The sequence below is a fragment of the Micromys minutus genome (genome assembly GCF_963924665.1).
Source record: "Micromys minutus genome assembly, chromosome: 2".
In the NCBI taxonomy this organism is placed as follows: domain Eukaryota; kingdom Metazoa; phylum Chordata; class Mammalia; order Rodentia; family Muridae; genus Micromys; species Micromys minutus.
In genome coordinates, this window is record NC_137971.1 from 16,876,678 (window position 1) to 16,902,056 (window position 25,379).

At 45.4% G+C, this 25,379-nt stretch overlaps 1 protein-coding gene across 1 annotated transcript in view; it reads right to left on the reverse strand.

Moving 5' to 3' along the window:
- The window catches only part of ABCC2 (ATP binding cassette subfamily C member 2), a gene marked incomplete at both ends in the record, with an annotated part of 52,742 nt that overhangs the window by 1,277 nt on the left and 26,086 nt on the right, over positions 1–25,379 (reverse strand). The window contains 17 exons of the mRNA XM_080911284.1: positions 2,253–2,419; positions 3,892–4,050; positions 4,716–4,859; positions 5,421–5,522; positions 7,257–7,383; positions 8,842–9,041; positions 10,923–11,078; positions 13,419–13,573; positions 13,725–13,944; positions 15,071–15,206; positions 15,549–15,675; positions 17,426–17,606; positions 19,251–19,418; positions 20,724–20,900; positions 23,058–23,184; positions 24,603–24,669; positions 25,268–25,352. Coding sequence (XP_080767410.1) covers positions 2,253–2,419; positions 3,892–4,050; positions 4,716–4,859; positions 5,421–5,522; positions 7,257–7,383; positions 8,842–9,041; positions 10,923–11,078; positions 13,419–13,573; positions 13,725–13,944; positions 15,071–15,206; positions 15,549–15,675; positions 17,426–17,606; positions 19,251–19,418; positions 20,724–20,900; positions 23,058–23,184; positions 24,603–24,669; positions 25,268–25,352 — 2,498 coding nt within the window. The remainder of the gene's footprint in view (positions 1–2,252; positions 2,420–3,891; positions 4,051–4,715; positions 4,860–5,420; positions 5,523–7,256; positions 7,384–8,841; positions 9,042–10,922; positions 11,079–13,418; positions 13,574–13,724; positions 13,945–15,070; positions 15,207–15,548; positions 15,676–17,425; positions 17,607–19,250; positions 19,419–20,723; positions 20,901–23,057; positions 23,185–24,602; positions 24,670–25,267; positions 25,353–25,379) is intronic.

Consider the following 25,379-nt stretch of genomic DNA (forward strand, 5'->3'; position numbering starts at 1 on the left):
GGCAACAGTGATAGCAGCAAGTTACCAGTATCCCGAGCCACAGCAGTGTCTGCCCTGACATTGCTGACATAGGGTGGCACTTCCTAAGGATGCCCCAGTGCCATTTCTTTGTGGCCTGAGCAAATGCATTCGTTATTTTAATGTGCAATTCTAGTCTCCGGCTAATTATCTGTTCAAGGCTTTCTGCCTTGATTAGAGACAAAGCCCTCTAATGAGCCCGACGTCTTGGTGAGAGATGCAATGTACGTGGAATTCAAATACACTTGTAAAATGCAAATAGCTTTAATTTGGTAAAAGCCTATAATGAACCCTGGACCTCTTGCTTACATAAAGGAGCTCTGGGAAATGATGTGAAGGAAAAAAATTTGGGAGTTTGCTGATTACTCTTCCCTGCTGTGGTCATTAGGGATCGTAATAAACGGGTAGTTAGACTAACGCCCTGTGATTCCTCTGTAAGAACATTTCTGCAGGAGCGAGGAAGCCAGGCAGAATGAAGCTCCAGTGTCTGTAGTGTCAGATCAGGTACGCTGCAGAATCATGAACTTAGCCGCTAATACATTCCTGCCCGGATCAACGGTACCTTATAATAACAGGTTTCAACTGCTCTCACGCCCATTTGCCCAGAATTTACCATAGATATTTTAATCTGTTTTGTTCCTCCCCTGATATACGTCAGTTTTAATTCCCTAAACCAAGTCTGAAACACAGGTCTGAAGTAAAGGCACTGGAAAGAGACTGAAGTACCTCTCAGCACAGACAAGACAGGGAATGTCACTATCACATCCTGCATGTCTTCCATGTCCTCCACGTCCCCCGTGTCTTCTGCAGTATTAACAGTGTGGCCGTTTATCCCACAAGCATGCCTTCCCCACTGTTTTATATGCTTGGAAATCTAGGGTTGGATCTGTGTTGTTCGCCTCTGTGTCTCCAGTGCCTGGCACATGGTAGGCATTAATACATATTTACTGACTGTGTATTTGAATATTTTATATGGGGCTAAACTGCCATTTAAGCCTTGCTGGCTCCTGTATCTGTTACAAGGGAAAGCGAGACAGATGACATTCACTACCAAGCCATGCATGTGCCCCTGGTGAAGTCACCTGGGTTCTGGGTTCCGTTGGTTTTGAGGAACAGTCCGAGCCCTAGAACTTAAGTTCTCTGGGTGAGTCCTTCAGTCTCGTTAGGGACCAGGGCTTTAGGCAGGCTTCTCAGGTTGCCGTATACACACAAGCCACCTGGGAATCTTGCTAGAATGTAGTTCAGATCAGAAAGCACGCAGTCTGGGATTCTGTGTTCATATGAAGCTCCTAGGTTGATCTAGAGCTTCCAGACCATTGTTTGATCTACTGACTTTCCCCGTCCTGTCATTTAGCTGTGGCTGGTCTGTGCCCAGCCCTCCACTGCTGAGGTATCTGGGTCAGAAGCAACAACTGTCTATGAGCTGCAGACTTTGTCTAAGGGCTCAGCTTCGGCATGTGAGGGGGAACCCCAAAGTCTCATAGGAGAATACCAGAACCATGCATTAATAAATGTACAGTGATGACCACAAGTGAAGTGTCAGGATATAAAATATATATATATATATTGGGGGCTGGAGGAATGGCCCAGTGGTTAAGAGCATTGACTGCTCTTCCAGAGGTCCTGAGTTCAATTCCCAGCAACCACATGGTGGCTCACAACCATCTGTAATGGGATCTGATGCCTTCTTCTGGTGTGTCTGAGGATGGTTACAGTGTACTCGTATACAATAAATAAATCTTAAATATATATGTGTATATGAAGGTAAAAACTATAAACTCAAAGAGTCACTATTATCGATTTAAGGTGTTTCTGCAATGCCCAAGAGCTTTTCAGGCAGTAAATCTCATCCACATCCCTTTAGATTGGTGGTTCTCACACAGAGATGCCTGTTATAGCCTGAGGAGATCTTCATTTCCCCATGCCCCGTGTTTCATAAAGAATAGATCAGGCTGGACCAGGGATCTGCTGGGACTTGAGAGTCTGGTTTCTGTGACCCTCCACTTACAATGGCATTTGTAATTCATGTGACATAATGCCACATGAAGGGCACATTTAATATCGAAGGCTTTCGAGTATCCCTAAGCATTTTTACATCTATTTTATCATATTTTTACACATTAGGAATTTGACCTACACAGTGTAAATCCCACAATGCCAGACAGTGTCTAATACCAGAACACAAAGAACAGCTCCCTCACACCCTCCCACAGACTGTGGAAGAAGTAGCTTACCTCAGGTTTTCACCGCCCTCTGTCACTTCATGGGACAACCCAAGTTGCAGGCCAGCCACAAAGGGTTTGAGATGAGCCAGTTCCAGAGCCCTCCAAATCTCCTCATCTGAGTATTTGTTGAAAGGGTCAAGATTCATCCTCAGACTCCCAGAGAACAAAACGGGGTCCTGTGAGTCAGAGAAGTGGGACCCATTAGGGCTTATGTCAGCAAAGGGCCAGTGGATCGTGGGTGGGAGTGGTCTGGCATGTCCTCTGGGCAGCTGGCTCATGATCAAGCTTTCGGAGGCCTCCGAAGGCCCGGAATGTCTGCAACAGGAAAACTAAGCAGGGTGGGGGTGGGGTGGTCCTTGGTTTGTACTTGCTCTGTTCTGTTCTGGGATCTACCTGCAGACATCCAGATTTTCTGCTGAATCTCTTTAGAAGAGGAGAGGACCATCCTTTCTGAAACAAAACCTCCTGGTTTAGGACACGGGGACCCAGAGTGGTAGAAAAGGATCGTCTCATTACCTGAGAAGCGCTTACATTTTGGAGAGGCCATAGAAAAGAATGTAGTAAACTAAGAAATCACCGGGGCTGGGGAGATGTTTTGTGCTCAAGTGTGAGGCTCTGAGTTTGAGTCCCCAGCACCTAGGAGAAAGTTGAGCCTGTGTGTTCACGCTGGGAGGGACAGAGAAGCAGAGACTAGAGGTTGTCCGGAGTTACTGACCACTGCACTAGCCACAACAAAAACAAAAGACCAAAGACAATCCTCCACAGGTGGCTTGTGGTTAAAGGTACCTGCTACGGGTTCCTTGAGAGACCCGGTCTCAGTGAAATCGAGGGGAGAGGGACAGAGAGGGCATCTGATGACACTGTATTAAGCAACATCAAACCCTCCACAGGCACCTAACCACAGTGCAGAGGGAGCAATGGTTCTACGCCTCCTGTGAGTGGGGAGGCCTCCGTGGCAATCCTTACTCAGTAGGGTCCATAGAGCAAGCCAAAGGGAGGTCTTTCTTGCTGATACGATGAATGTTCCGCTTGCTGGCAAAAACCCGCAGCAAATTCCCTCCTCTATCTTTTAGCCACATCAAATGAGGAGTATAAACCTTAATGGCTTCAAGCTTCAGCGGCAAAATTGCTACTGCTAATTACAAAGGTCCCAGCAAACCCTGATGGGCCACAGAAACGCCAAGTAATCATCTGCTCTATCCGACTGCCGTCGCGTTGCTGCCACCTACTGGTGACTTCTAGCAGCCACGCGTCACACGCAAAATACAAAACTTTCGGGCGAGAAACAGAATCTGGGGTGTGTGTGTGGGGGGGTTAGTCTGGAATCCCCGTGTGAAGATGAATCTTGATAGTCAGCTTGACAGCAGGACCTAGAACTGTCGAGGAGACAGACCTCTGGGTAAGCTTGGGAGGGAGTATCCAGATTGGATACTTGGAGAGGGCAGACACGTGACCATGCTGCTATTTTACCACCAAGAACTGCACCCCTTCTCAGGGAGCCCAAATAACCCTTCCTCCTGTCAGTCGCTTCTTGTCAGGTACAACGACAAGAAAACGAAGCCATACAACAACCAGAGTTGTCTTTGTAATTGAATTCATGTCAACGCTTCCCCACTGCGCGTGCCCAAGTGAGTCCGCGCTAACCGACCTGGGGGATGATGGTCAGTCTCCCTCGAAGGTCGTGCAGTCCAATGGAGGCGATGTCTATCCCATCGATGGTGATCTGGCCACCTGCAGACTCTAGGATTCTGAAGAGGCAGTTTGTGAGGGATGATTTCCCAGCTCCAGTCCTGCCCACCACGCCAACCTGTGAATAGAGTTCATTTGCATCTGCTTCAACGTGCCATTCTTGGAGGAAGAAAAAAAAAATTTTTTTTTAGCCTGCGTATTCACAACCACACATGATTAAAAGAACCCCATACTAAATACATAAAGTGGCTTTTAGTTTTGGTGAACTGTGGAGCACTTCCCAGGTTTTCCTGTCCCCTTGCTCAGGGGCGATGCCCATCTTCTGGCCCTGCTCTAATCTGAGAATGTGAGCTGCAGAAGGGAGGACTGAGTTATTTGTTTTGGTTTTTAGGAGCTAGACGGGAAAGGGTTGTCACCAGATGAGCCTTGGTCACCCTGGTCCGCAGCCGCCTTGCTTAGGTTGGTTGACTGATGGGTAGATTTGCTACATTAGACCTGTAAGAGGGTACTAGGAGAAAGAAACACTAGGACATCTCCTGCTTAGGGTCAGCCATCTTCATACCATGCACAGCACTTCTTCATCCGCATCCGAGGCTTCCTCATTTCTTTCCTGAGTTCTTCCCCACACTTTAAGCCCGCACAGGAAGTGAGCCCCAGTGAGCTGGCGCAGATTCCTCACACATCCCCAGAGAAGAATCCTAATCCTCTCCACATCCAAAACGATGAAAACCCGAGTATCCTCTGATTCCGAGTCCTGACAGCAGGGCTGTCTCTATCACCCACCTTCTCTGCGCTCTTGATGTTACAAGTGATCCCTTTCAGCACCAGGTCCAGCTCGGGTCGGTACCGCACTTGGTAGTTGTTGAACTGGACCTCACCTTTTTTGGGCCAATCTGCTGGAGGCCTCTTGTCGGTCACCCACGGTGCCTAGCAAGGGAAAGGATAAATGCTGGTCATGGTAGCAGCTCAGCTAACATGGGACTCATAGCGTTTGACAGAAGCATAGCAGAGCCCGCTACCTGAGTGGACTGGGTGTTTCCTGACTTTATTCAATAAAGAAACCCTACAAGGTTGCTCTATGGATTTGTTTTCTTCCTTCCTTCCTTCCTTCCTTCTTTCCTTCCTTACTTAAGATTTATTTGTTTATTTCATTTGAGCACACTGCAGCTGTCTTCAGACACACCAGAAGAAGGCATCAGATCCCATTATAGATGGTTGGGAGCCACCATGTGGTTGCTGGGAATTAAACTCAGAACCTTTGGAGAGCAGTCAGTGCTCTTAACCAGTGAGCTATCTCTTCAACCCTGCTCTATGGATTTCTAAAACAACAACACCATTTATGTAAACTGTTTCCTCATCTTACACTTGAAGAAAAATTCTAAGTCCTGTGGGTTAAAGCATGCAAGACTTGGAAAGTGTTCTTTAAAGCTGAAGATGCTCTCTGGAGAGCACGTCACAGGCCTACCCCCCAGTTTCGATAACTCTCACCTCACTCTCTACATGTATATATTCATTTATTCGCTCAACAGCCACAATGTTGGTCTCTGCTTCTGATGTCATCCTCACTAGCCAGTTCAGGGTCTGTGTGATCTATAGAAGAAAAAAAAAACATATATAAAGCACACATACACACACACACACACACACACACACACACACACACACACTCAGGCTCAGAAACCACCTTAATCAATTAGTTATACCACAAGGTTAACTGAGCAGTTACTTTATATTCAGGACTGTGGTGGCATAAAATATAGATAATCATTATTTTCTCAGCATAGAGGTAAGAACAGTACATTGACTGGCTGGGTAACAGTTGAATACTTAGCTGTGTGAGGCTCACTTGAAGGGCAATAGGAACTTTGAATAGTTCAGGGGTAAAGCTTGTGTTGAAGAGGCTGGCCCTTGGTGAAGTGGTACCAGAGGTCAAGTCTCCTACCTAGAGACCTAATACTGTTTGTGGAATTGTGGGTGGCACTCTACAAATGGGGGGGGGGTATCACGAGAAAAGACTAAGGGAATGAACAGACTTTCAAAAAGCTGCCTTCTCTCTCTGGTCTCACCTCCTCTTAGCCATCAAGGCTGGGTATCCATGCAGATCTTTGTCCTTGACACACACAAACTCTAGCTGTCTCCCTGCCGCCACAGGGGTGCATTTTAGCACTAATAAAGGATTTGTCTTGGTGCAGGCCAGTCTGCAATGCTGGCATTACTCAGACTCTAGCCTCTGCAAGAAGGCAGCAAGAGTTTGTATGTGTCTCAGGATGTTTTCGGAGAGAATGGTAGTTGAGGGAGAGAGCCACACAGCCCCAGGCCAGGATGTAACAACCAGCGACAACTCAGTGTGGGTTGAACCAAGTATGACTGCTGATACTTGAATATTTAATTTTGGTTCAATCTAACGGTGCCCTGGGGCGGGGGAGGGGAGGATAAAGAAAAGTGACAAAAATAACCAAGTGACAACTCTTTTGGGGTGCCCTCTCATAAGCCTTCTCGAGCTTCATTAATCTCTCTCTCTCTCTCTCTCTCTTTTTTTTTTTTTTTTTGTTTTGTTTTTGTTTTCTGAGACAGAGTTTCTCTGTGTAGCCCTGGCTGTCCTAAAACTTACTCTGTAGACCAGGCTGGCCTCAAACCCACAGAGATCCACCTGCTCTACCTTCTGAGTGCTGGGATTAAGGGTGTCGTCACCCCTGCCAGCTGAGCCTCACTAATTCCTAATGAAGACAGTGCTGTAGAAAGGACCCGTAGGACCATGCAGACCTCAGGAACAGTAGTTGGAGGAGCTGCACAGAGACGCGGCCTAAGGTCCAACCGCCGTGGTGCTAGCTACAGCCTCAGACGCCGGGATGTAAAATGTCAGCATTTATCTCCCAGTTGTGCTGGGGTGCTGTAGTGAGGTGTGTTGTATGTCTCTGTCAGAGCCCTTATGATAATTCTGTTCTACCTGTTCTGATATAAGAAAAGCAAACTCAGGCATTGTTTGTCCAAAGAATTTCCTGATCGCTCCTACATTCTGGGAGAGTAAACGGATAATCTCGGCTGACTGGAACCAGTGAAGGAGGCAAAATGATTAAGAAACCATCAACATATAAACATTGGCTTTTAGAGTCATTAGGAGCTGCGCCTGCTTTAGCAGATGATACTGTGCCTACTTAAACAAGGTAAGCCCTGTGTTCTCCGGTGAAGATGACGAACCAGAGTTTGACCAGTCTTCCTAGTCCCTCTGGATCAGAGAAGAATGAAAGCCACAAGCCCTTCAATACACTTCAGACTTCGTTTAAGATTGATTGACTGAGCCGCCCTTTTGGTCTTCAGACTCACATTGAGGGCATTGGACAGGACAAAGCCCACAGTATCCCCGGTTAAGGAGTTTTTATAAATAACCAGAAGCAAGGCTGAACAGAAGACAATCAAATTTCCAACCAGCTCCAGCCGAATCGCAAGCCACCTGTACAGTAACAGAAGCAGAAAGAGAGGGGTCGTTAGTCTCCACTCCCTTGTCTGGACCAGGAATTTGGGGGCTTGTAAAGGATTCTTAGAGACTTGAGTTGGTACACTGTGCTCTTAGAAGCTACCTCATTTCGGTTTAGAAATACCTAAATTTTTAATAATCCATTAAGTTGATTTTTAAAGGAACTAAGTAATTTTAAAGGTTCTAGAAGAGTCTCCTAAACTAAAGGAATCCTACAATGCACTATCACCTGCAGTCCCAAGTCACGAAGTTGCACAGGACAAGTGCTCAAAATATAACATACAAACTCATCTAAACTATTCTTATTCCTTTAGGATGAGATCTGATTCGAGGGCCATGTGTGAGTTAAGCATTTACACTTTCTTCTCCTTTTCCCTTTCTTTGAGTCATTAGGCAGCAGTTGGTTGGCCTGGAGCTCTGCTGGGATTAAAGGCTGTGTCACTAGCCTGACAAGCATCTGCATTTGAAATGAGTGGTGGTTTCTTTAGATTGGGGGAAGGAAGAAATGGCATCCATACACATCCATACACAAGGCAAAGAAGCTTCAGGGCAGCGCGGCCTTAGTATTCTTTGGAAGTGGAGAAAAACTGGAGTAGAAGAAAGTTAGATGTGAGTTGGTTACAGGTGAAAACTGGGCTGTAGGGAGCTGAGAAATACATGGTTCAACATCATTCGTAAAAAGTGAGCTTTCTGAAATAAACTTTATTTCATTACATTTGTACCAGTGAATCCAGCAGATGTGACAGTAAGGATCATTTACTCATGTGCCTTTTTCTTCTTGGAAAGTCTAAGCAATACCTCTGACCGCTCCATGTTCCAAATAATACTGATCACCATTGGCCTGCTCTTAACATCCCAAGCCACTGGAGAATTTCTGTTCTCCGGATCTTTCCCTTTCGAAGGCATCCCTAACTGCCTGTCACGGTCTCCTGATTCCCCGTCTGCTCAGGTGACCTTCTCATTTCTTGTCATTTGCACCTTTTCTAAACCGCCTAACTCTTCTCCCTGCAGCCTCTCTCCTTCCTCACTTTTGAGCATTGTGTCTATGGAACGTCTCGCCTCAGGGGACCGAACACAAGATGTTCAGTTTACCCAGCAGTTGAACAGTAAGCACTTGACTTTCCAAATACTCACGAATGTCATGTAAAATACCATAACTGTAAGACACATTGAAAAAGAAAGACAATGATATTTCCTTAGAGAGGGCAAAGTAACACACCTAGCTTGGTCAATGCAGGCCTGGGATGGAGAACCAGCCTCTAACCCCAAAGTTCATACTTTTTTCTTTCTACTTACATAGCATGACAGTCAGTGTGTGTGCGTGTGGCCAGGATGAATTTTATACCCCTGGCTATGCCTGCTCTCCGGTGCCTAATGTCAAACACGCAGAACCCTGAGACATTCATTTAAGTAAACACTTAAAGGAGGCCTCACCTGTTGGAGGTGATCCAGGAAAAGACGCATTTCTGGTTGGTGTCGATCTGCTTCTCATTGCATGCTAGAAATCGCTGCTGGTGCTCAAAGGCACGGATAACGGGCAAGCCCGAGACAGTCTCGCTAAAGTGAGAATAGATCGGAGACTTGGTGACAGAATCCAACCGTCTCAGCTGGCGGGACGTAGCCACGTAAAAAACCTGAACACAAAAACCAAGAGTCAGTTAGTGACAGTCAAGAAGCGCACACTCCTCCTCCTTTTTCTTCCCTTCCCCCCTCCCCTTCTCCTTTTCTTCCCCCTCCTCCCCCTCCTCCTCTTCCTTCCCCCTTCTGAGACATTCGTTTAAGTAAATACTTAAGGGAGTCCTTACCTATGGAGGTCATCCAGAAAAAGACACATTTTTGGTTGCTTGCTGTCAATCTGTTTCTCATTTGCATGTTTCCCCCTCCCCCTTCCTTCTCCTCCTTTTCTCTCTCCTCCCTCTCTCCCTCCCCACTTCCTCTTCTCCCATGACCTAGAATTTGTCACTTTATGGCTGTGCCTCAAATCTGAACAGAGAGAAGGCCTGAAATACTATGTCTGGCTAGAACAGTAAGAAGCCGTAGCAGTGGGGAACGAAGGGAGGCAAAACCGTACTGCAGCCTTGGAGTTTCTAAAGCACAGGAGCTTTGCCGTCAGACCCCAGACTTTCATACACTCTCCAAATGGCAGTTTCTGCACTGGCTAGAGAAACGCTTACAAGAGGGTTTTGTAAAAGACGCTGGGACCCAGGAAGTAGGAAAGAGATGACTCGGTGCTTAAGAACACTGGTTGCTGTTGCAGACAGAGGTCCTGGGTTCTGTTCCCAGCTCCTACACGTGGCTCACAGCCCTCTGTAACGTGGGCACCAGACTTGTGCATGGTACACATGCGTACACTGCAGGCAAAACACTCATCCACAGAAAATAAAATAAAGACATTGCTTAGAAATAGTTGGGGGTGAAGTTTGATTAAAATGAAGATTGACCAACGGAGCGACCAGAATCGTGCCTCCATGGTATGTTGGTAAAGACAGTTCGGAAGATGTCTGAGCACGCAGTTGGAACTGGCTGATGTAGGCAAACCATCCAGAGGGGAAAGGCATGGTGGGTAGGTTCACAGTGTTACTGGAGCCTATAAGGATTTGCTGAAGCATGAACAAAAACTGAGCATCTGAGAGTCAAAGTGCAAAATACTGTGGCTCAGAGTCTCCTCAAATAATCCTCCTTGACTTGTAGATTTGCTATGACTAGTTACAAGGTTGTCTTGGACATGGGCGTGTACTGGCAGAATTCCACGTGGGCACAAGATATCTTACCACGGGATACAAGACAATGCAACCATGCTGTGTGCCCTGAGAACTGTAAGTGGAAATAAACCCTTTCCTCCCCAACTTTGTTTTGATCATGGTGTTTCATCACAGCAAGAGAACCCCAAAGACAGGGAACTTATGGAGCTATGAAAATTTATCCCAAGTAACCAATCCCTCTCTCTCCCTCCCTCCTCTCTACCTCCCCTCTTTCACCTCCTTCTCCTGCTCAGTGCTAGGCAAATGCTCTGCCACGGAGCATTTGCCACCCCTCAAAATAGGAGAGATGGCTCAGTGGTTAAGAGCACTGGCTGCTCTTCCAAAGGACCTGGGTTCAAGTCCCAGCACCCTCACAGCAGTTCACAACAGTATATAATTCCAGTTCCAGCGGGTCTGACATCCTCACACAGACATGCACGGAAGCAGAACACCAATGCACATTAAACAAACAAACAAACAAACATCCCTGTCATTTAACAACAAAACTTTACATAAAAGGATAAACAACATCAACAAAATGTTTTGAATCCAAAACACATTCCCTACCTAAGCTCTCTGGGGGCAGTTTAGGGGACACATGCTGTGACCCACACACTGACAAATACTGACAACTGGACTTTGGACAATTCCTGTGCTTTCCTGGGCATATCAAAGATGCTGGAGAGGAGCTGCCCACAGTAAAGATAAAAGAAGTGTCTCAAGAATTTCCGAAGCTGAGGGGAAGGGAGACCCAGCCTTTCTTCCCCAACCCACCTGCACAGATATGTAAAGGATGCTGAGAGGGATGATGATGATGGTGAAGACTGGGGTAGCCATGCAGATCATCACCAGAGTGCTAATTATGCCGAAGAAACACATCATCCAGCTTCGCAGAGTCTGGGGGAGTATGTCGTCCACCGTAGAAATGTCCTAGGAATACAAATGAGGAGAGACGATGAGCCAGTGAACTTGTAAGACCTTGTTCATCTTCCTGATTCCAGCCCGGGATGCTCACATTGTGTTAGTTCCTTAGGACTTCGTCATTTCTCCTCAATCTGTTTGGAACAGATTCTACTGGTCAACCAAGATTAATCAAATCTCTGTGGTTTCCTTCCTTTTCCAAATTCTTCCCCAGGTACATGGTAATCATCTTCAGCTTTTCCAGGAGATTTGGTGGATTTTTCCCTCTCTCGTTCATCAACGCCTTTAAACCTACATTGCCTTTCAGAGAACTCCTCGGTTTACGGGTTCTCATTCTATTAAATTCCCAGGAGTGTGGCACACAACAGACATCCGATATGCCCTTATTTAAAAACTCCGGTCTGCGAGCTTTGTCTCCCGCCTTTACTCATATTCAATTCGTTTCTTCTGCCAAACATAGAGCTTCCGAGGCAAAGGGACTGAATATGTTTCCTGGCCGCTCAGCATCCCAACCAAGGGACCCAGAAGTGAAAGATGGGTTTACCTGCCACATTGTCTTATGTCGTATGGAGTAAACTGAGAAAATTAACAGAAGGGTAGATGGTTTGGAACACACTTGGAAAGCCTACTTTATATCTTGGGTTGCCCTTGCCTGGCTTTCTTAGAGGATTATGTTAATCCTATATATCAGTTGTGAACACTAAGGCAAGTCCAGATGGTTTCTGGACTTTCCCAAATCTAGCCAGGGACACTAGTTCATAAGAGAGTTCTGTATTGGGGTACTGCGGAGTCTATACACCTGTCCCCCACTACATCAGCATCCACATACACCAGCCATGTTAAGGGCTGACAGAAAAGCCAAATCCTTACTAGCTACTACTTTGATCCTTACCAATCAGAGATTCTCCACCTTTTTTCTTCTACTCTCTCTTTTCTTAAGGACTTAGTCCTTGTTTCTAGAAGACCCCATATTCAAACTTGCTCATAGCCCTGAACCTCCTCTGAAACCTAACTTTCCGTATGATTTTGAGTTTTCTTTTCCAAGTAGGACTAGTCAAGAAATCTGATTGTAGTCTAACTAGCTCACAGGAAGATCCCTGTTTCCGTTCTCAGAAGACAGACCATACATACAACGACACTAGAAAGACTGCAGAGGCTGTAGAATTCTGAGAAATACCGTCATCTAAAAGCATGTGGCCTTTACTGACTACCTAGCAGACAGGCTATTTAAGTGGTCTCCAATGACAGCTTCACTATTTACCCTACAGGAAGAGGAGAAATGGGAAGTTACCTGCTTACTATTGGAGCAGTCGATGTGTCCTCAGATCCTGACTGTAGGCTATGATCCACCCACGGTGCAGGGCATAGATCATACATCTTATAAATGTGTTTTCCCTTCCATAAGCAGAGAACTAAAACCTGTTCAGATGACACTTCACAATCATCCAGAATGGCCTGGTTTCTGCCTCTAATCTTGAAGCATCCATTTCAGATGCACTTAGAGGAACCATGAATGATTAAGTGTAGTCCATGGAAGGGGACCATCTTCACATCTAATAGTACTAGGCTCACTGGAAATACTCAGCTAACGGAAGGAAAGGAACGCCCAAGTGCCCACCATCTCTGCAGACGGAAGCAGTGTTTGAGATCCTCTTGCCATACAGACATCCCAATCCAAGATTCAGACCTAACTTACTGGTTCTCAAAGCATCAAATGTTTGAAGAATGGAGACAAGTAAAGGAAATAGCCATCCTATGATCCCTTCTACCAGCCGTCCTGAGCAGTGAGTGTGCTTTTCTAGAGTGTCCTCCTCCTCCTCCTGCTCTATTGCCCTCTCCCCACCACTACAGTGCTCACTGTTTCTCTCACTTTAATGATTAAGAACAGTTTTTCTGACGCTCCCCATCCTGGCCATCCGGTTTGAGTTCGTTCTCCTTTTCTATGATTTCTCTGTACCCCCAGAATATCTCTGCACATGCTATTGCTGCTTTTAACCATACCATAAGTCTTCTTTCCTTTGATTTTTCTCTTTCACTAGATAACAAGCTACTGAAAGTCCATCCCTAGGGTTCCTGAGACTTCACAGGAAGTATCCCAGAAATACTTGCATGCTGAGTAGACAAAGAGCCCAAGCTGCAGAGTTGGTTTGGATGAGGGCTCTCTCTCTCTCTCTCTCTCTCTCTCTCTCTCTCTCTCTCTCTCTCTCTCTCTCTCTCTCTCTCTCTCCCTCCCTCCCTCCCTCCCTCCCTCCCTCCCTCCCTCTCTCTCTCTCTCTCTCTCTCTCTCTCTCTCTCTCTCTCTCTCTCTCTGAGACAGATCCTCAGCCTCTAATGTGTTGAAATACTTACACCAGAAAATCTGTTCACAATCCGGCCTGTGGGAGTTGTGTCAAAAAAACTCATGGGTGCTCGAAGGATGTTGGTTAGCAGCTGCCCATGCAAAGTTTTTGATGCATTTCTGCAAGCATATATACTCCGTAGAGTTGAAATAAGCAAAAATACACCTAGAAATAAAACCACCACTGTTAATATCGTGTACACAGACTCCTGAAGATCGGTGCCTGAGACACAATAGTAAATACATTCCTGGGTCCTAGGAAATGTACAAGGTCCAGACAAATCTGTCAAGTCATCTGTCATCGCCATTAGACATACCTTGTGCTATACCCAGAGCTCCAAAGACCCCAATTCTCATGTCCCTCTGAGAGGTTGAATAGCTGGTCTCATTCAAGTTTTCAGAGTCACTGGTCCAAGCACTCAGCCAGAGGTTAGAGCCAATAAAAGCAACAAAATTCAGTCCGTAGAGAAAGACAATGAAGAATATGGACCACCATCCCACTGCTTGCAGATATTTCAGGTAGACGGATAACTTTACCTGCAAAGACCCCATTCAACATTATTGCCGAGGGCTAATGGGATGGGGATGAGGGTGAGGATGGGGGTGTTGTGCTGGCTAGTTATTTGTCAACTTGACAAAAAGTTAGGAAGAGGGAACCTCAATGGATAAAGTGCCCCCACCAGATTGGCAGATAAGCCTGTGGTATATCTTTTTGATCGATGACCGATATGGGAGGTCTTATATCACCATGGGTGGTGCTACTGCCTGGATGCTATACGAAAGCAGGCTGAGCAAGCCACGAACCACAGCTATTCAGCAACTTTCTTCCATAGCGTCTGCTTGAGTTCCTGCCTCCAGGTTCCTACCCTGCTTGAGTTCCTACCTTGACTTCCCTCAGTGATAGACTGTTATCTGGAAGTGTGCAATATAATAAGTCCATTCCTCCCCAAGTTGCTTTTGGTCATGGCATTCTGGCTAGCTAAGTCAAGGTGTGATGTCCCCTGGAAAAGTGGGTAGAAAACTTAGTCGTCTGTGATCACCATTTCTGCACTTGGCCGGGATATGTTGTTAACTGTGAAGAGAACCACATCGAAGTGGGTTGCAAAGGCCGGCATTTATTAGGACCGTGGAATCTGTACTTTTAAGTTTCCTTAATTTGCATTGTGTGCTCTGGCTCTGGTGTTGGTGTTTGTGCTCTGGTGTTGGTGTTTGTGCCCTGGCTCTGGTGTTGGTGCATCCAGCTCCTAGAATTACACTTCAGAGAAGCGTCACAGTTCTCCACACATCAGAACAGAATCAGACATAGAGACATGATTTTCCAGAAAGTCTCTGTCTCTGCTTCCACCTAAATAGTGCATTTGAATGTCTGCAAAGGAACAGAGTGTACTGTTCCAGTAGATCTGTAAGTTTCAACTAGTTTCTATGTTTTTTTCAGACTCTAAGCCTTATATTGCCTTTCTCTCTCTCCTCTCTCTCTCTCTCTGTGTGTGTGTGTGTGTATGTGTGTATGTTTATGTGTGTGTGTTTATGTGTGTGCATGTATGTGTGTATGTGTGTGTGTTTATGTGTGTGCATGTATGTGTGTATGTGTGTGTGTTTATGTGTGTGCATGTGTGTGTGTCTGTGTGTGTGTGTGTGTATATGTGTGTGTATGTGTGCTTACCTTCCCGGTTTCCACAAATTCCTTCTTAATTAGTTTCTGTCCTTCAACTACTTGTTCCTTCTCCTTCAAAGCATTCACATTTTTAATTTTCAAGGAGTTTTTGAGGGACTTCCCATGCCTGCTGCGGGACCTAGAGCTGGGGTAGAGAAGGGGAAATACCTGAGCATGTGGACACTTTGCAGGGGTCTGCGTACAAGCAGGTGTCACAACCTCTCCCGCTGGCCTCAAGGTGCATTCATTCTAAGCTGAGGGTGGGTGAACTGCCACAGCCCTAGCCTTCCCCCCCCAGCACAGCCCTCCCACCCCCTTCCTGTTCCCCCAGCCCTGCCTCCCCATCGCCCCAGCCACCCAAGGAGACAAAGGCAGAGCTGACTCTTCATGAAATCTATTCTCTCAGGAAAAGTCAGAATAGAAAAGGAAAGATCACGTAGACTTAAGGAAGCAGGAAGAGTCGCCAGCTGAAGATGCGAGGAGCTACCTGCGGCTCAGTGTTCGGCGAAGGCTGTTTTCTCTTCTCATGGTTAAGGAAGCTGCGTCCTCGGGGATTTCCTCCACAGTTGGCATCAGCCCACAGTCATCATCCTCTTCCTCACTGTCATTATTGACTGAGGAGACAGACATGCTCCAAGTTAGGGCCTAACACAGGACTCACACACTATGAGAAAGGAGAGAAAAGCCCCCCGTACACTGCTTATCAAGGGAGCTCTGATATATACATGGGTTAGACTTTTATAATTCAAAGGTCTTCTTTTTAATGACTGAGTCTTGGTCATTGAACACCTTTCATTCGTTTAGTGTGTCCCATTTTCATCTCTTTTCTCAGCCAGTATAATGTATAAACCAATAAAATATCAATCATACCGTAAACATCATAGTAAACGCGAAAACTAACAGCCGAGCAACCACTCAGTAGGATAACTGCTTGGGAGCTGGCTTTCATGGTACCAGAAGGTACATGCAAGCTTCCAAGGGAGGGAAGCAACCGGTCCTACCCAGCTATGCCGAATCTGCAGCACAGCAGTGACCAGCATAGCATGACAACACTAAGATGACACGGTGGTTCCTATGCCTTCACAGTAACCAGAGCCACTCACGTTGGTCTTCAGGCCCACCCTCACTGCTCAGCAAGAAAGGAACTGTGGCTGGTACTAAAGGAAGGGAGTGGGGCAGGGGAAATGGTGTGAGTGTGTGTGTGTGTGTGTGTGTGTGTGTGTGTGTGTGAGTGTGTGTGTTCCCTTCTTTAGCACCTTAAAAAGGAACAAATTCTGCTGTCACCTTGACAGTACCTGTGTAGCTTAGACAATAAATTTGTTCTTGTTTAAGATACCTGGTTTATGTTACTCTGTTATAGCAGCTCATAGGGATTTAATACACATAGTAAATATCAATACAGCTCACTTTTTCCTCACCTCATTCCAATTAAAGTCCAAGTCCCAGAACCAATAAAATAACATGCTAGGCTCATGGGCTTCCATCATTGCTCAGAAATGACCTCCCAGCATTTAGCAGAAGACCTAACTGCCGGAGCACCTTTCCAGATCTCTTGTTCTCTCTCAATCCTAACCTCTCATGTGTGACCATGACCTGATGCTGTACCCAGTACATCTGTAGGGAGGATCCTTGGAAAGAGTCACAGTAAACAGGCTCAGATGCTAACCATGGCTAATCAGTGAGCACAATGGTGCTGGTGGGAGCACAATGGTGGCGGTGGGAGCACAACAGTGCTGGTCGGAGCACAGTGGTGGTGGTGGGAGCACAGTGATGCTGGTGGGAGCACAATGGTGGTGGTGGGAGCACAGTGGTGGTGGTGGGAGCACAATGGTGCTGGTAGGAACACAATGGTGGTAGTAGCAATAAAATAGTGGTAGAAATTGTTCCTATGGTTAAAATATACAATAATTTCTAATGTATTAATCAATATTCTTTTGTTAAGAATTATCAAAAATATACCATCCTGTGAAGCTGTCCAGGACTTATAAATTTGAAGCAGTTTGGATAGGGTGCGTAACTCGAGTAAAAAGGAACTTGACATCCCTACAAGTGGATACCTTATACCATTGCCCCATCCCAGCCCTGGCCAATAGGGGCCACTCCTGCAAACGTTTGATTGTACATGCTGAAGTTTGTCTGTTTGCTTTTGATTGCATGTCAGGGGCAGCCGAGTAGAAAGTCCCACTCATTTGACCCAGACCCAGAGCCTTACTTTCTATCTTTCTTTATAGAGACCCAGAACACAGAAGAATGAAGTGTGGACCATTCAGCTCCAAATGTAATTCACTGGACACTAAACAGCTCAAAGTAGAAATACGGGTTTACCATCCCACTAAGACCCCAAGTTCCACCCTGTTTACATACCTGTGGCCTCTCCTTCATGTTCTGAATGCTTCATGAATGTTTTCCAGTTCTTAGCAAACACTCCCTTCCTGCTCAGCAGGTCACGGTAGGATCCTTTCTCTAAGATGGCGCCTTTCCCCAGAACTACAATCTCATCCACTTGGGGAAGGAAGTGAATGCCGTGAGTAACCAAGATTCTTGTCTGTAAAAACAAAATCGAGTTGCTTTGATGATTCCAGGCCTACCAACATCCCTGGGTTGCTCTAAAAAGAGAAAAAAAGCTTGTCAATTCATACTGGGAGCTCCTATACTGGAGCTTTAGAATGCGGGACCCAACCACTTGGCTCATTTTACTTTACTTCCTGTTCCCAGGATCTCATCTTAGAACACTACCCGTGGGTGAAATGAGACACCTAGAGTCATGGATCCACTCATAATTACTTTTCCTATAGCGTCAATGAGGTTTCTCTCTTTCATGTCCCTGAGTAACAACAACACTGAGCTGAGAATCCCTTAGACCAACGCCTATCCTTATAGAAAGATTACTGGTTAACTATTCCTTTTCACTTCCTAGACTTTCACTTACCCAGATAGCTAGTCAACTGGTATGAAAAAGAGCTGCTCAGTTCTTTCAGTAAGTTAGGGATACCGTAGGGAAAGAGATGTCATTTTTATCCAGGCCTTCCTAGTGTTGGAGAGTTGACATCCTTTGTAATTCTATAGTGAGTGGTTACTGAGACAGGAAATCACCTCACAGAAAGACTGGTCAACCAACAAGGAAGCCGAATGAGAGCATATGGGTTGTGATGGGCTTCTGAGAGATAACTTAGGCCCATTGTGCTAGCCCTCTGCCTTTCACTACAACCCTCTGCCTCCCACTACAACCCTCTGCCTTTCACTACAACCCTCTGCCTCCCACTACAACCCTCTGCCTCCCACTACAACCCTCTGCCTCCCACTACAACCCTCTGCCTCTCACTACAACCCTCTGCCTCCCACTACAACCCTCTGCCTCCCACTACAACCCTCTGCCTCTCACTACAACCCTCTGCCTCCCACTACAACCCTCTGCCTCTCACTACAACCCTCTGCCTCCCACTACAACCCTCTGCCTCCCACTACAACCTTCTGCCTCCCACTACAACCGCATCTGGAGTCTTCTTAACTGAAATATCTTGGAGACCCTCATCCATTATGTCTCTGTCCCTTTCCCAAGTTCCTTGGTAAAACATGGGGGATTCCTCCAAGGTTTCCCCTGCAGAGTATCGTTAAAACATCTTTTGTTTCTTTGTTTTGTTTTTTTCAACAAACTTGCCACAGGGTGGATGTCAGGCGATGAGTCAATGAAACCTAGAAAGTCTTAGGGCCAGAAGGCTTAGGGACTAAGACCTGGAGGAAGAGAGAGTTCCTTCTGACCCACTGAGCTAACACTGAGGCAAAGACCTTTGGTAGAACAGCAAGCTGCATGTCAGCCCTGTCATCCTTTGGCTGGCAGCATTCAAGAAATCTTGGAGAGAACAAGCCAAGTATGGTTAGAGTCTCCCTCCCTGCCTATCAAGAAAATGCTATTATGAACAAGAGACGAAGATACATATTTCTTGTTATAACCACAGGTCTAGCTTTATCACCTAGCATCAGAACAACAGAGGAAGCCTCTTATAGCCAGTTTCAGTCTAGGCCAAGGGTTCATAATGGGTGCCTTCAAGGGACAGACATTAACTGAGACCAGTGTGACAGGAAGAAGAGAGGCAAGAAGGTTTTCAGGACAATACTATTCTGCCAGATGTGTATGACACACCCCGAGCCCTCCCCTCCCATCCTCCTAACTGAACAACTCCCTCCTCACCTTGCCATTCAACAAGCCTCTGGGGCCCACAACCTTGTTGAAAATGTGTTTTCCCACATGAGCATCCACAGCCGACAGAGGGTCATCTAGGATATAGATGTCTGCATCTTGATAGGTAGCTCTGGCCAGGCTGACTCGCTGCTTCTGACCGCCACTGAGATTTATACCCTGAGGCAGAAAGTGATTCCTATTAAGCAACACTCTTCAAGGCCTACTTTACAAGTTGACTAAGGAGTGGGTAAAAGAAGACATTTGCCCAGCAAGGTGTTAAGGCTTAAGCATGTTATGTTTCTTCATACAAACAAATAACTTTTATTCAAATAACTTTAACCCAAATAATTAGTCCTGTCCAACATTTCCAGCAGGCAGTTTGCCCTGTGGGCAAGTGGAGCTAAACATAAGGGCAGGGGACCTGTCACAAAGTAATTGTTCAACCAACAGAGTCTGAGTTAAAGGAAAAGACTAGAGTTGTATTTTCACTGTCTCCTGGTGTCTCAAGATCCTTGTTTCTAGGAGGGGTGTAAGGGACTCCCTTAGACTAATGCCTTATTCTTATAGAAAGATAACTGTTTATTAATTGTTATTTCATTAAATTGCTTATGTTCATTTTTAAGTTGATTGTTTTGTTCATTTTTTTAAAAGGGGAGAAAGGATATTTTAAACATCTAGTAATAAAAATATTTCTAAAAAAACTATGGTATATTTATCTAATGGATATGATATGGTTATTAAAATCAATTTTTATTACAGATGCTTGAATTTGCTTCCAGATACAAAGTTCAAAAACTGAAAGTCAGTTCCGGTATTTCAGGCCTTTAATCCCAGGCAGCAGACACAGGTGGGATCTCTGCGAGTTTGAGGCCAGCCTAGACCAGCAAGCTTCAGGTCAGTCAAGGTTACATAATTACACCATGACTCAAAACACATACAAAACTAGTTATTTATACAGAAGATGCAGCCATACAGACATGTTTTGTGTGTTTGTGACTATCATGATTTATCAACATATTTTTTGTCTTCACTGCCTGTACTGGCTGATTTTGTGTGTTAACTTGACACAAGCTGGGGCTATCACAGAGAAAGGAGCCTTCCTTGAGGAAATGCCTCCATGAGATCCAGCTATAAGGCATTTTCTTAATTAGTGATCAAAGATGGGAAGGTCCATTGTGGGTGGTGCCATCCCTGTGCTGGTGGTATTGGGTTCTATAAAAAAAAAAAAAAAAAGCCAGCTGATTAAGCCGGAAAATAACATCCCTCCATGGCCTCTGCATCAGCTCCTGCCTCCTGACCTGCTTGGGTTCCAGTCCTGACTTCCTTTGGTGATGAACATTGATATGGAAGTGTAAGCTGAATAAACCCTTTCCTCCCCAACTTGCTTCTTGGCCATGTTTTGTGCAGGAATAAAAGCCCCGACTAAAACACTGTTTTTCTTCAGTTATTTCTGTACCCTTCAGGGTTCTTTGCCCCAAGTACCTTCTCTCCAATCTCAGCCATGTCTCCTCCAGGCAGCATTTCCAAGTCCGGGAGGAGAGCACATGCTTCAAGAACTTGCTGGTACTTCTTTTCATTGTATTCTGACCCAAACAGGATGTTATCTTTGATGGTCCCATTCTGAATCCAGGATTGCTGAGGGACATAGGCTATGGAGCCCTAAATGGGAAGGATAGACCATCTGACAGTCACTTTTGAAGAAACGGAGGCCAAGGAGTGGCAAGAAACAGCAATGCTTAGGTTTGAAGGGCTGTATTTCAGGCTCCCTAAGTATCTGGTATTTATTAATTTGCTGACTGGAAAGTAAGACCAACACCCTACCATTAAAACATCCTCTTCCCTGCGTGAATTTTTATACTATCGTTACCTTGCCTTGATTTTGAAAATCAAAAGGATCTACATGCTGCTAAGAACAGGGGTTCAGTCAAATCCAATGTCTTGATTACTTACTAATAGGATGGTAATTCTTTTTCTTAATTTTAAAAAATTTATTCATGAGTACACTGTTGCTGTCTTCAGACACACCAGAAGAGGGCATCAGATCCCATTCCAGACGGTTGTGAGCCACCATGTGGTTGCTGGGAACTGAACTCAGTGCTCTTAACCACTGAGCCATCTCTCTGGCCCCAGAATGTTAATTCTTTCAAGTGGCATAGATACTACCTGGGAGGAAGAATCCAAGAGGCTGAAGGCAACACAGCAACAGGATAGAGACTGATGAATGAACGCTTTTGGGAAAGAACTGAATTGTAAGTTAGCGATAAGAAGTCTCCTAAAAGGAGTTAGGAGACAGAGTTAAATCAGTAATCCTCTGCTACAGCACACGGTTTTTAAATGCATTCGGCTCACTGGAGATTGATAAATAAGGGAGCAATTCCAGCATACCGTGAAAGAAGAAATGTTTGATTTTCCAAGCAGGTTAAGGTAAAGCAACGCGGTGCAAACTTTCTCATAATTAAAAAGAGAGCTTTAGAAGGTGTTAAAAAGATCTCTGTGGTCCAAATAGTGGCTGGTTTAATGATTGAAAATGACTTATAACTTCCTGTAAATCTGACTCTAAAGAAGCTCAAAGAGTTCATGAAAATACCATGAAATCACTTTCTTCTGTTTTGAAACAAACAAACCAAACCTAACATTGTGTTTTAGGAATTCTATTTAAAGATGTAGCTCTCAAAGAAGAAGGTGCACTGGCCACTGTGCCACAGCCTGAAATGAAAGCTACTCAGGAGGCTGAGGGAGGACACCAGAGCTTCAAGTCCAGCTTGGGCTGCAGAAGGAGACAGCATACAACATGCTTTAAAACAAAATGCAAGAGAAGGGGACTGGTAGAAATGGTTAGTTTCAAAAACCCATGTAAAGCTGGACACAGCTGTATGTCCCAATGGCATCAGTGTTCCTAGGGGAATTGGGAAGCTTGTGGGTCAGCCAACCTGATATACACAGTAGTGAACAACAGAGACAGCTGATGTTTGCTTGCACACTGTGGCACAAGTACACACACACACACACACACACACACACAAGGGTAGGAGGAGTTAAAGCAAAGAGACAGTTGGAATATAGCTCAGAGGGAGAGTGTCTAGTCTCTACAAGGCTTTGGGTTCAGTTTCCATTATGGGGAGAATGAGAGACAAGAGCAATTATGATGTTAGGTACAAATGCCCGTGTTGACTCTGCTGACATTACTGATTTTATTATAGGGATTCCGATTACAAAGTAATGTTTTTTGTTGCCGGAAGATTTATTTTATTTTTAAGTGTTTTGCCTGTGTGTGTGTGTGTGTGTGTGTGTGTGTGTGTGTGTGTGTGTGTACCACATGTATGTCTTGTGACTGTGAGCTACCATGTAGATGCTGGAAACCAAACCCGGTCCTCTATGAGAACAGTAAGTGCTCAAAATTGTTGAGCCATCTCTCTGGCCCTACAAAGTTAAGTTTTTAGTGGCCTATGACACGTTTTTCCTAGATCCTTTTACTTTTATTGCATAATTTTACAGATGTGAGGTTTTCAGACACACACACACACACACACTCACACACAAACACACACGTATTTACAGAAGAAATGCCTATACTGTGAAGGAAGCCATCTCTAGACAATGGTTTAAATGGCCTGGTATGCATGTACGATCACATTGACAGCTCATTAAAACCACAGAGTCTTAGTTCTTTCCCCAGAGTCTGATTGTATAAAGCTGAAAAGAGGCAGAGAATCCACATTTCACAATTGCTTCAGATGTCTCTAAGACCCAAATGAGGAAACTGCCCTAAGGCCTGCATTTGGGGTCGGAAGTCTTTTCCATTACACTTCCACTCACCTTGATGGTGATGTGCCCATGAACATTTTCCATTTCTCCCAGCATGGCCGATATCAAAGAGGATTTCCCAGAGCCTACAGTGCCCACCACAGCCACCAGTTGGCCTGGCTTTATGTCCAGGCTCACACTGAAAGAGAGAAAGGTTTTTGAAGGACATGGTGGGGGGCAATTGCTCAAGGTGTTTCTCTGACTCTTTATGAAATCTCATTTTAGGTAACTTTCCCAACAAGGCTGGAAACTTTTCAGTAGATATATGAGCCCTCAAAGTGCTTGTTTATTATCGTAAAGTTCTACGACACTGAGGAACGAGTTCTACTTATCAAACTCATCAAATAAGTTCCTCTCAAAGGTGCATTTGCAACAGTAAATGTTCTCCTAGGGGGAGAAAGTTTGCTTAGGACCAACAGTTGAGCGACTTTCCATCAGCATAGACACCTGGAGTGGCTCACATCTCAACTCCAATACTGTGGAGTTGGGCAGTTTTAAAAGGTCACTTCCTTTGGGCTAAGGTTTTGCTTTTAAAGTAGCAGAGCTGGATCTTGCTTCTAAACTAAACTTGTTACTTAAGGTTTCTCAGATTTATTTATTCTATGAGCAATACTTGCTGAAAGAAAATTCCTTTACCTAACCCTGACCCTGAAGATCTGACTTCTCTGGCTGGGGATGGGTCTACACTGGGTTAGAGTCTCAGAAACTCTTTGTGCAGCTCTCTGAGTCCCTAAAGCACTTGGAACATCAGGAAGCTGCCACACAGTCTTCCCCAACCTGCTCTGGACTGGTGGCGTGGGAATAGTGACTCGCTTCCTCTCTGCAAAGGAAAGCTTTTGGCGGGGAAGGTTAGAGCTCTGACCAATCCTGGTGCTGATCCCAGAGTGTACTTCAAGGTGACAGGAATAGGAGAGAGGCTGGGAGTTTGTTACTTGGGGTGAAAGAACATGCAGGTTCTGAATTGGAAGGCATCCCTAACCAGAGTGAACGGTGGTTCTGGAGTTCAAAATGGTGTGGGCTTAACAAGCACTCTATACACATGATCACGTGAGAATGAACTGGCTTCCAGTAGTGTGCTCACAGAACAGGAGTAGTCTATAGTAGCTTTCTTTTTTCCTTAGAGTCTTGCCAGATAGCCTAGATGGGTCTTAAATTCATGATCCCTTTGCTTTGAGCTTCCTAGCTTCGGAGATTGCAGGAATATACTGCCACAGCCACCTCTGAAATCTACAGCACTAGTTCCCGTTGTCTAGACTGGGCAAAAAAAAAGCTAGATTCTAAGGTTCAGGAAGTGCATGCCCTTTCTCCACCTAGTATCAGGAGGAACAAGTATCCTCCTGGAGTTTTAACTGGAGACACACAGACTTTGCAGCATGAAAGCAGATAGAAAACAGACCCACGGGGAAAGGCTCAGGGCCTTTACTCTCAGTTCGCCCCTCCAGGGAACAGCCTAAACTAGTGTCCACGTGAATGCAACATACAGTCCTTTCTGGTGTTCCACTGAATAGAATCTTCTGAGAACAGGATGAGACAGGAGGATCCCGGGGAAGAACTCACTCTTGGATCGTGGCTTCCAAGTCCCGGTCCCAAGTAAAAGAGGCCTCTGAAAACTGCACAGCTGTATCTATTGAGAGGAGGGGAAAAGCCTTCTCTTTTAGTTACATGTAGGTACTCATGGGACTGTCCATCTCTCTGATTTATCTATCAGCCCCCGAAATCACCTCTGTTACTTGTTGAGCTTATACTAGCCTGGGGCAATGAACCTAAACTAGGGATCTCAAATTCCTTGGGCCTCTAGATGCTCTGGCTACTCCCACACCAGGCCCTCTACCTCCACATCTCCCCCCTTCCCCCTCCCCCGTCTCTGTTATCTGGTCCTCTATGTGAGCTCTATGTTCTTATTTGAGCCCTCCCGTTTTGGATTCAGAACCTCTCTGTGTTCTCTCACCCCAAGCCACCCTCCCAGTCTGAGTTCTGTTCCCTGGGTCCCTCGCAGGGGTCCCTGCTTATTTCAGAATAGCTGTTCTGCTTTGAAACCTGGCTAAGCACCTTTCTTTACGGGAGAACATAAGTTTTCACTGTTTGTCAAACCAGACAGATCAATTCAAAATGGATTCCCTAGTTCTTTCTTTTTGTAAGTTGCCGTGTTTAATCCCCGCCTATGAGCAGTCTGGTGCCAGCACTATGAATAATTTGTGGAAATAACTTCCAAATTCGTTTACCATCGTTGCAGACATGGCGGATGGCAGACATATCCAAATCATCTCCTCCCAAGTACTTCTCCAGCCGCTCTACAGAAACACTGGCCTAGAGAAAGATACACACGACAACCAG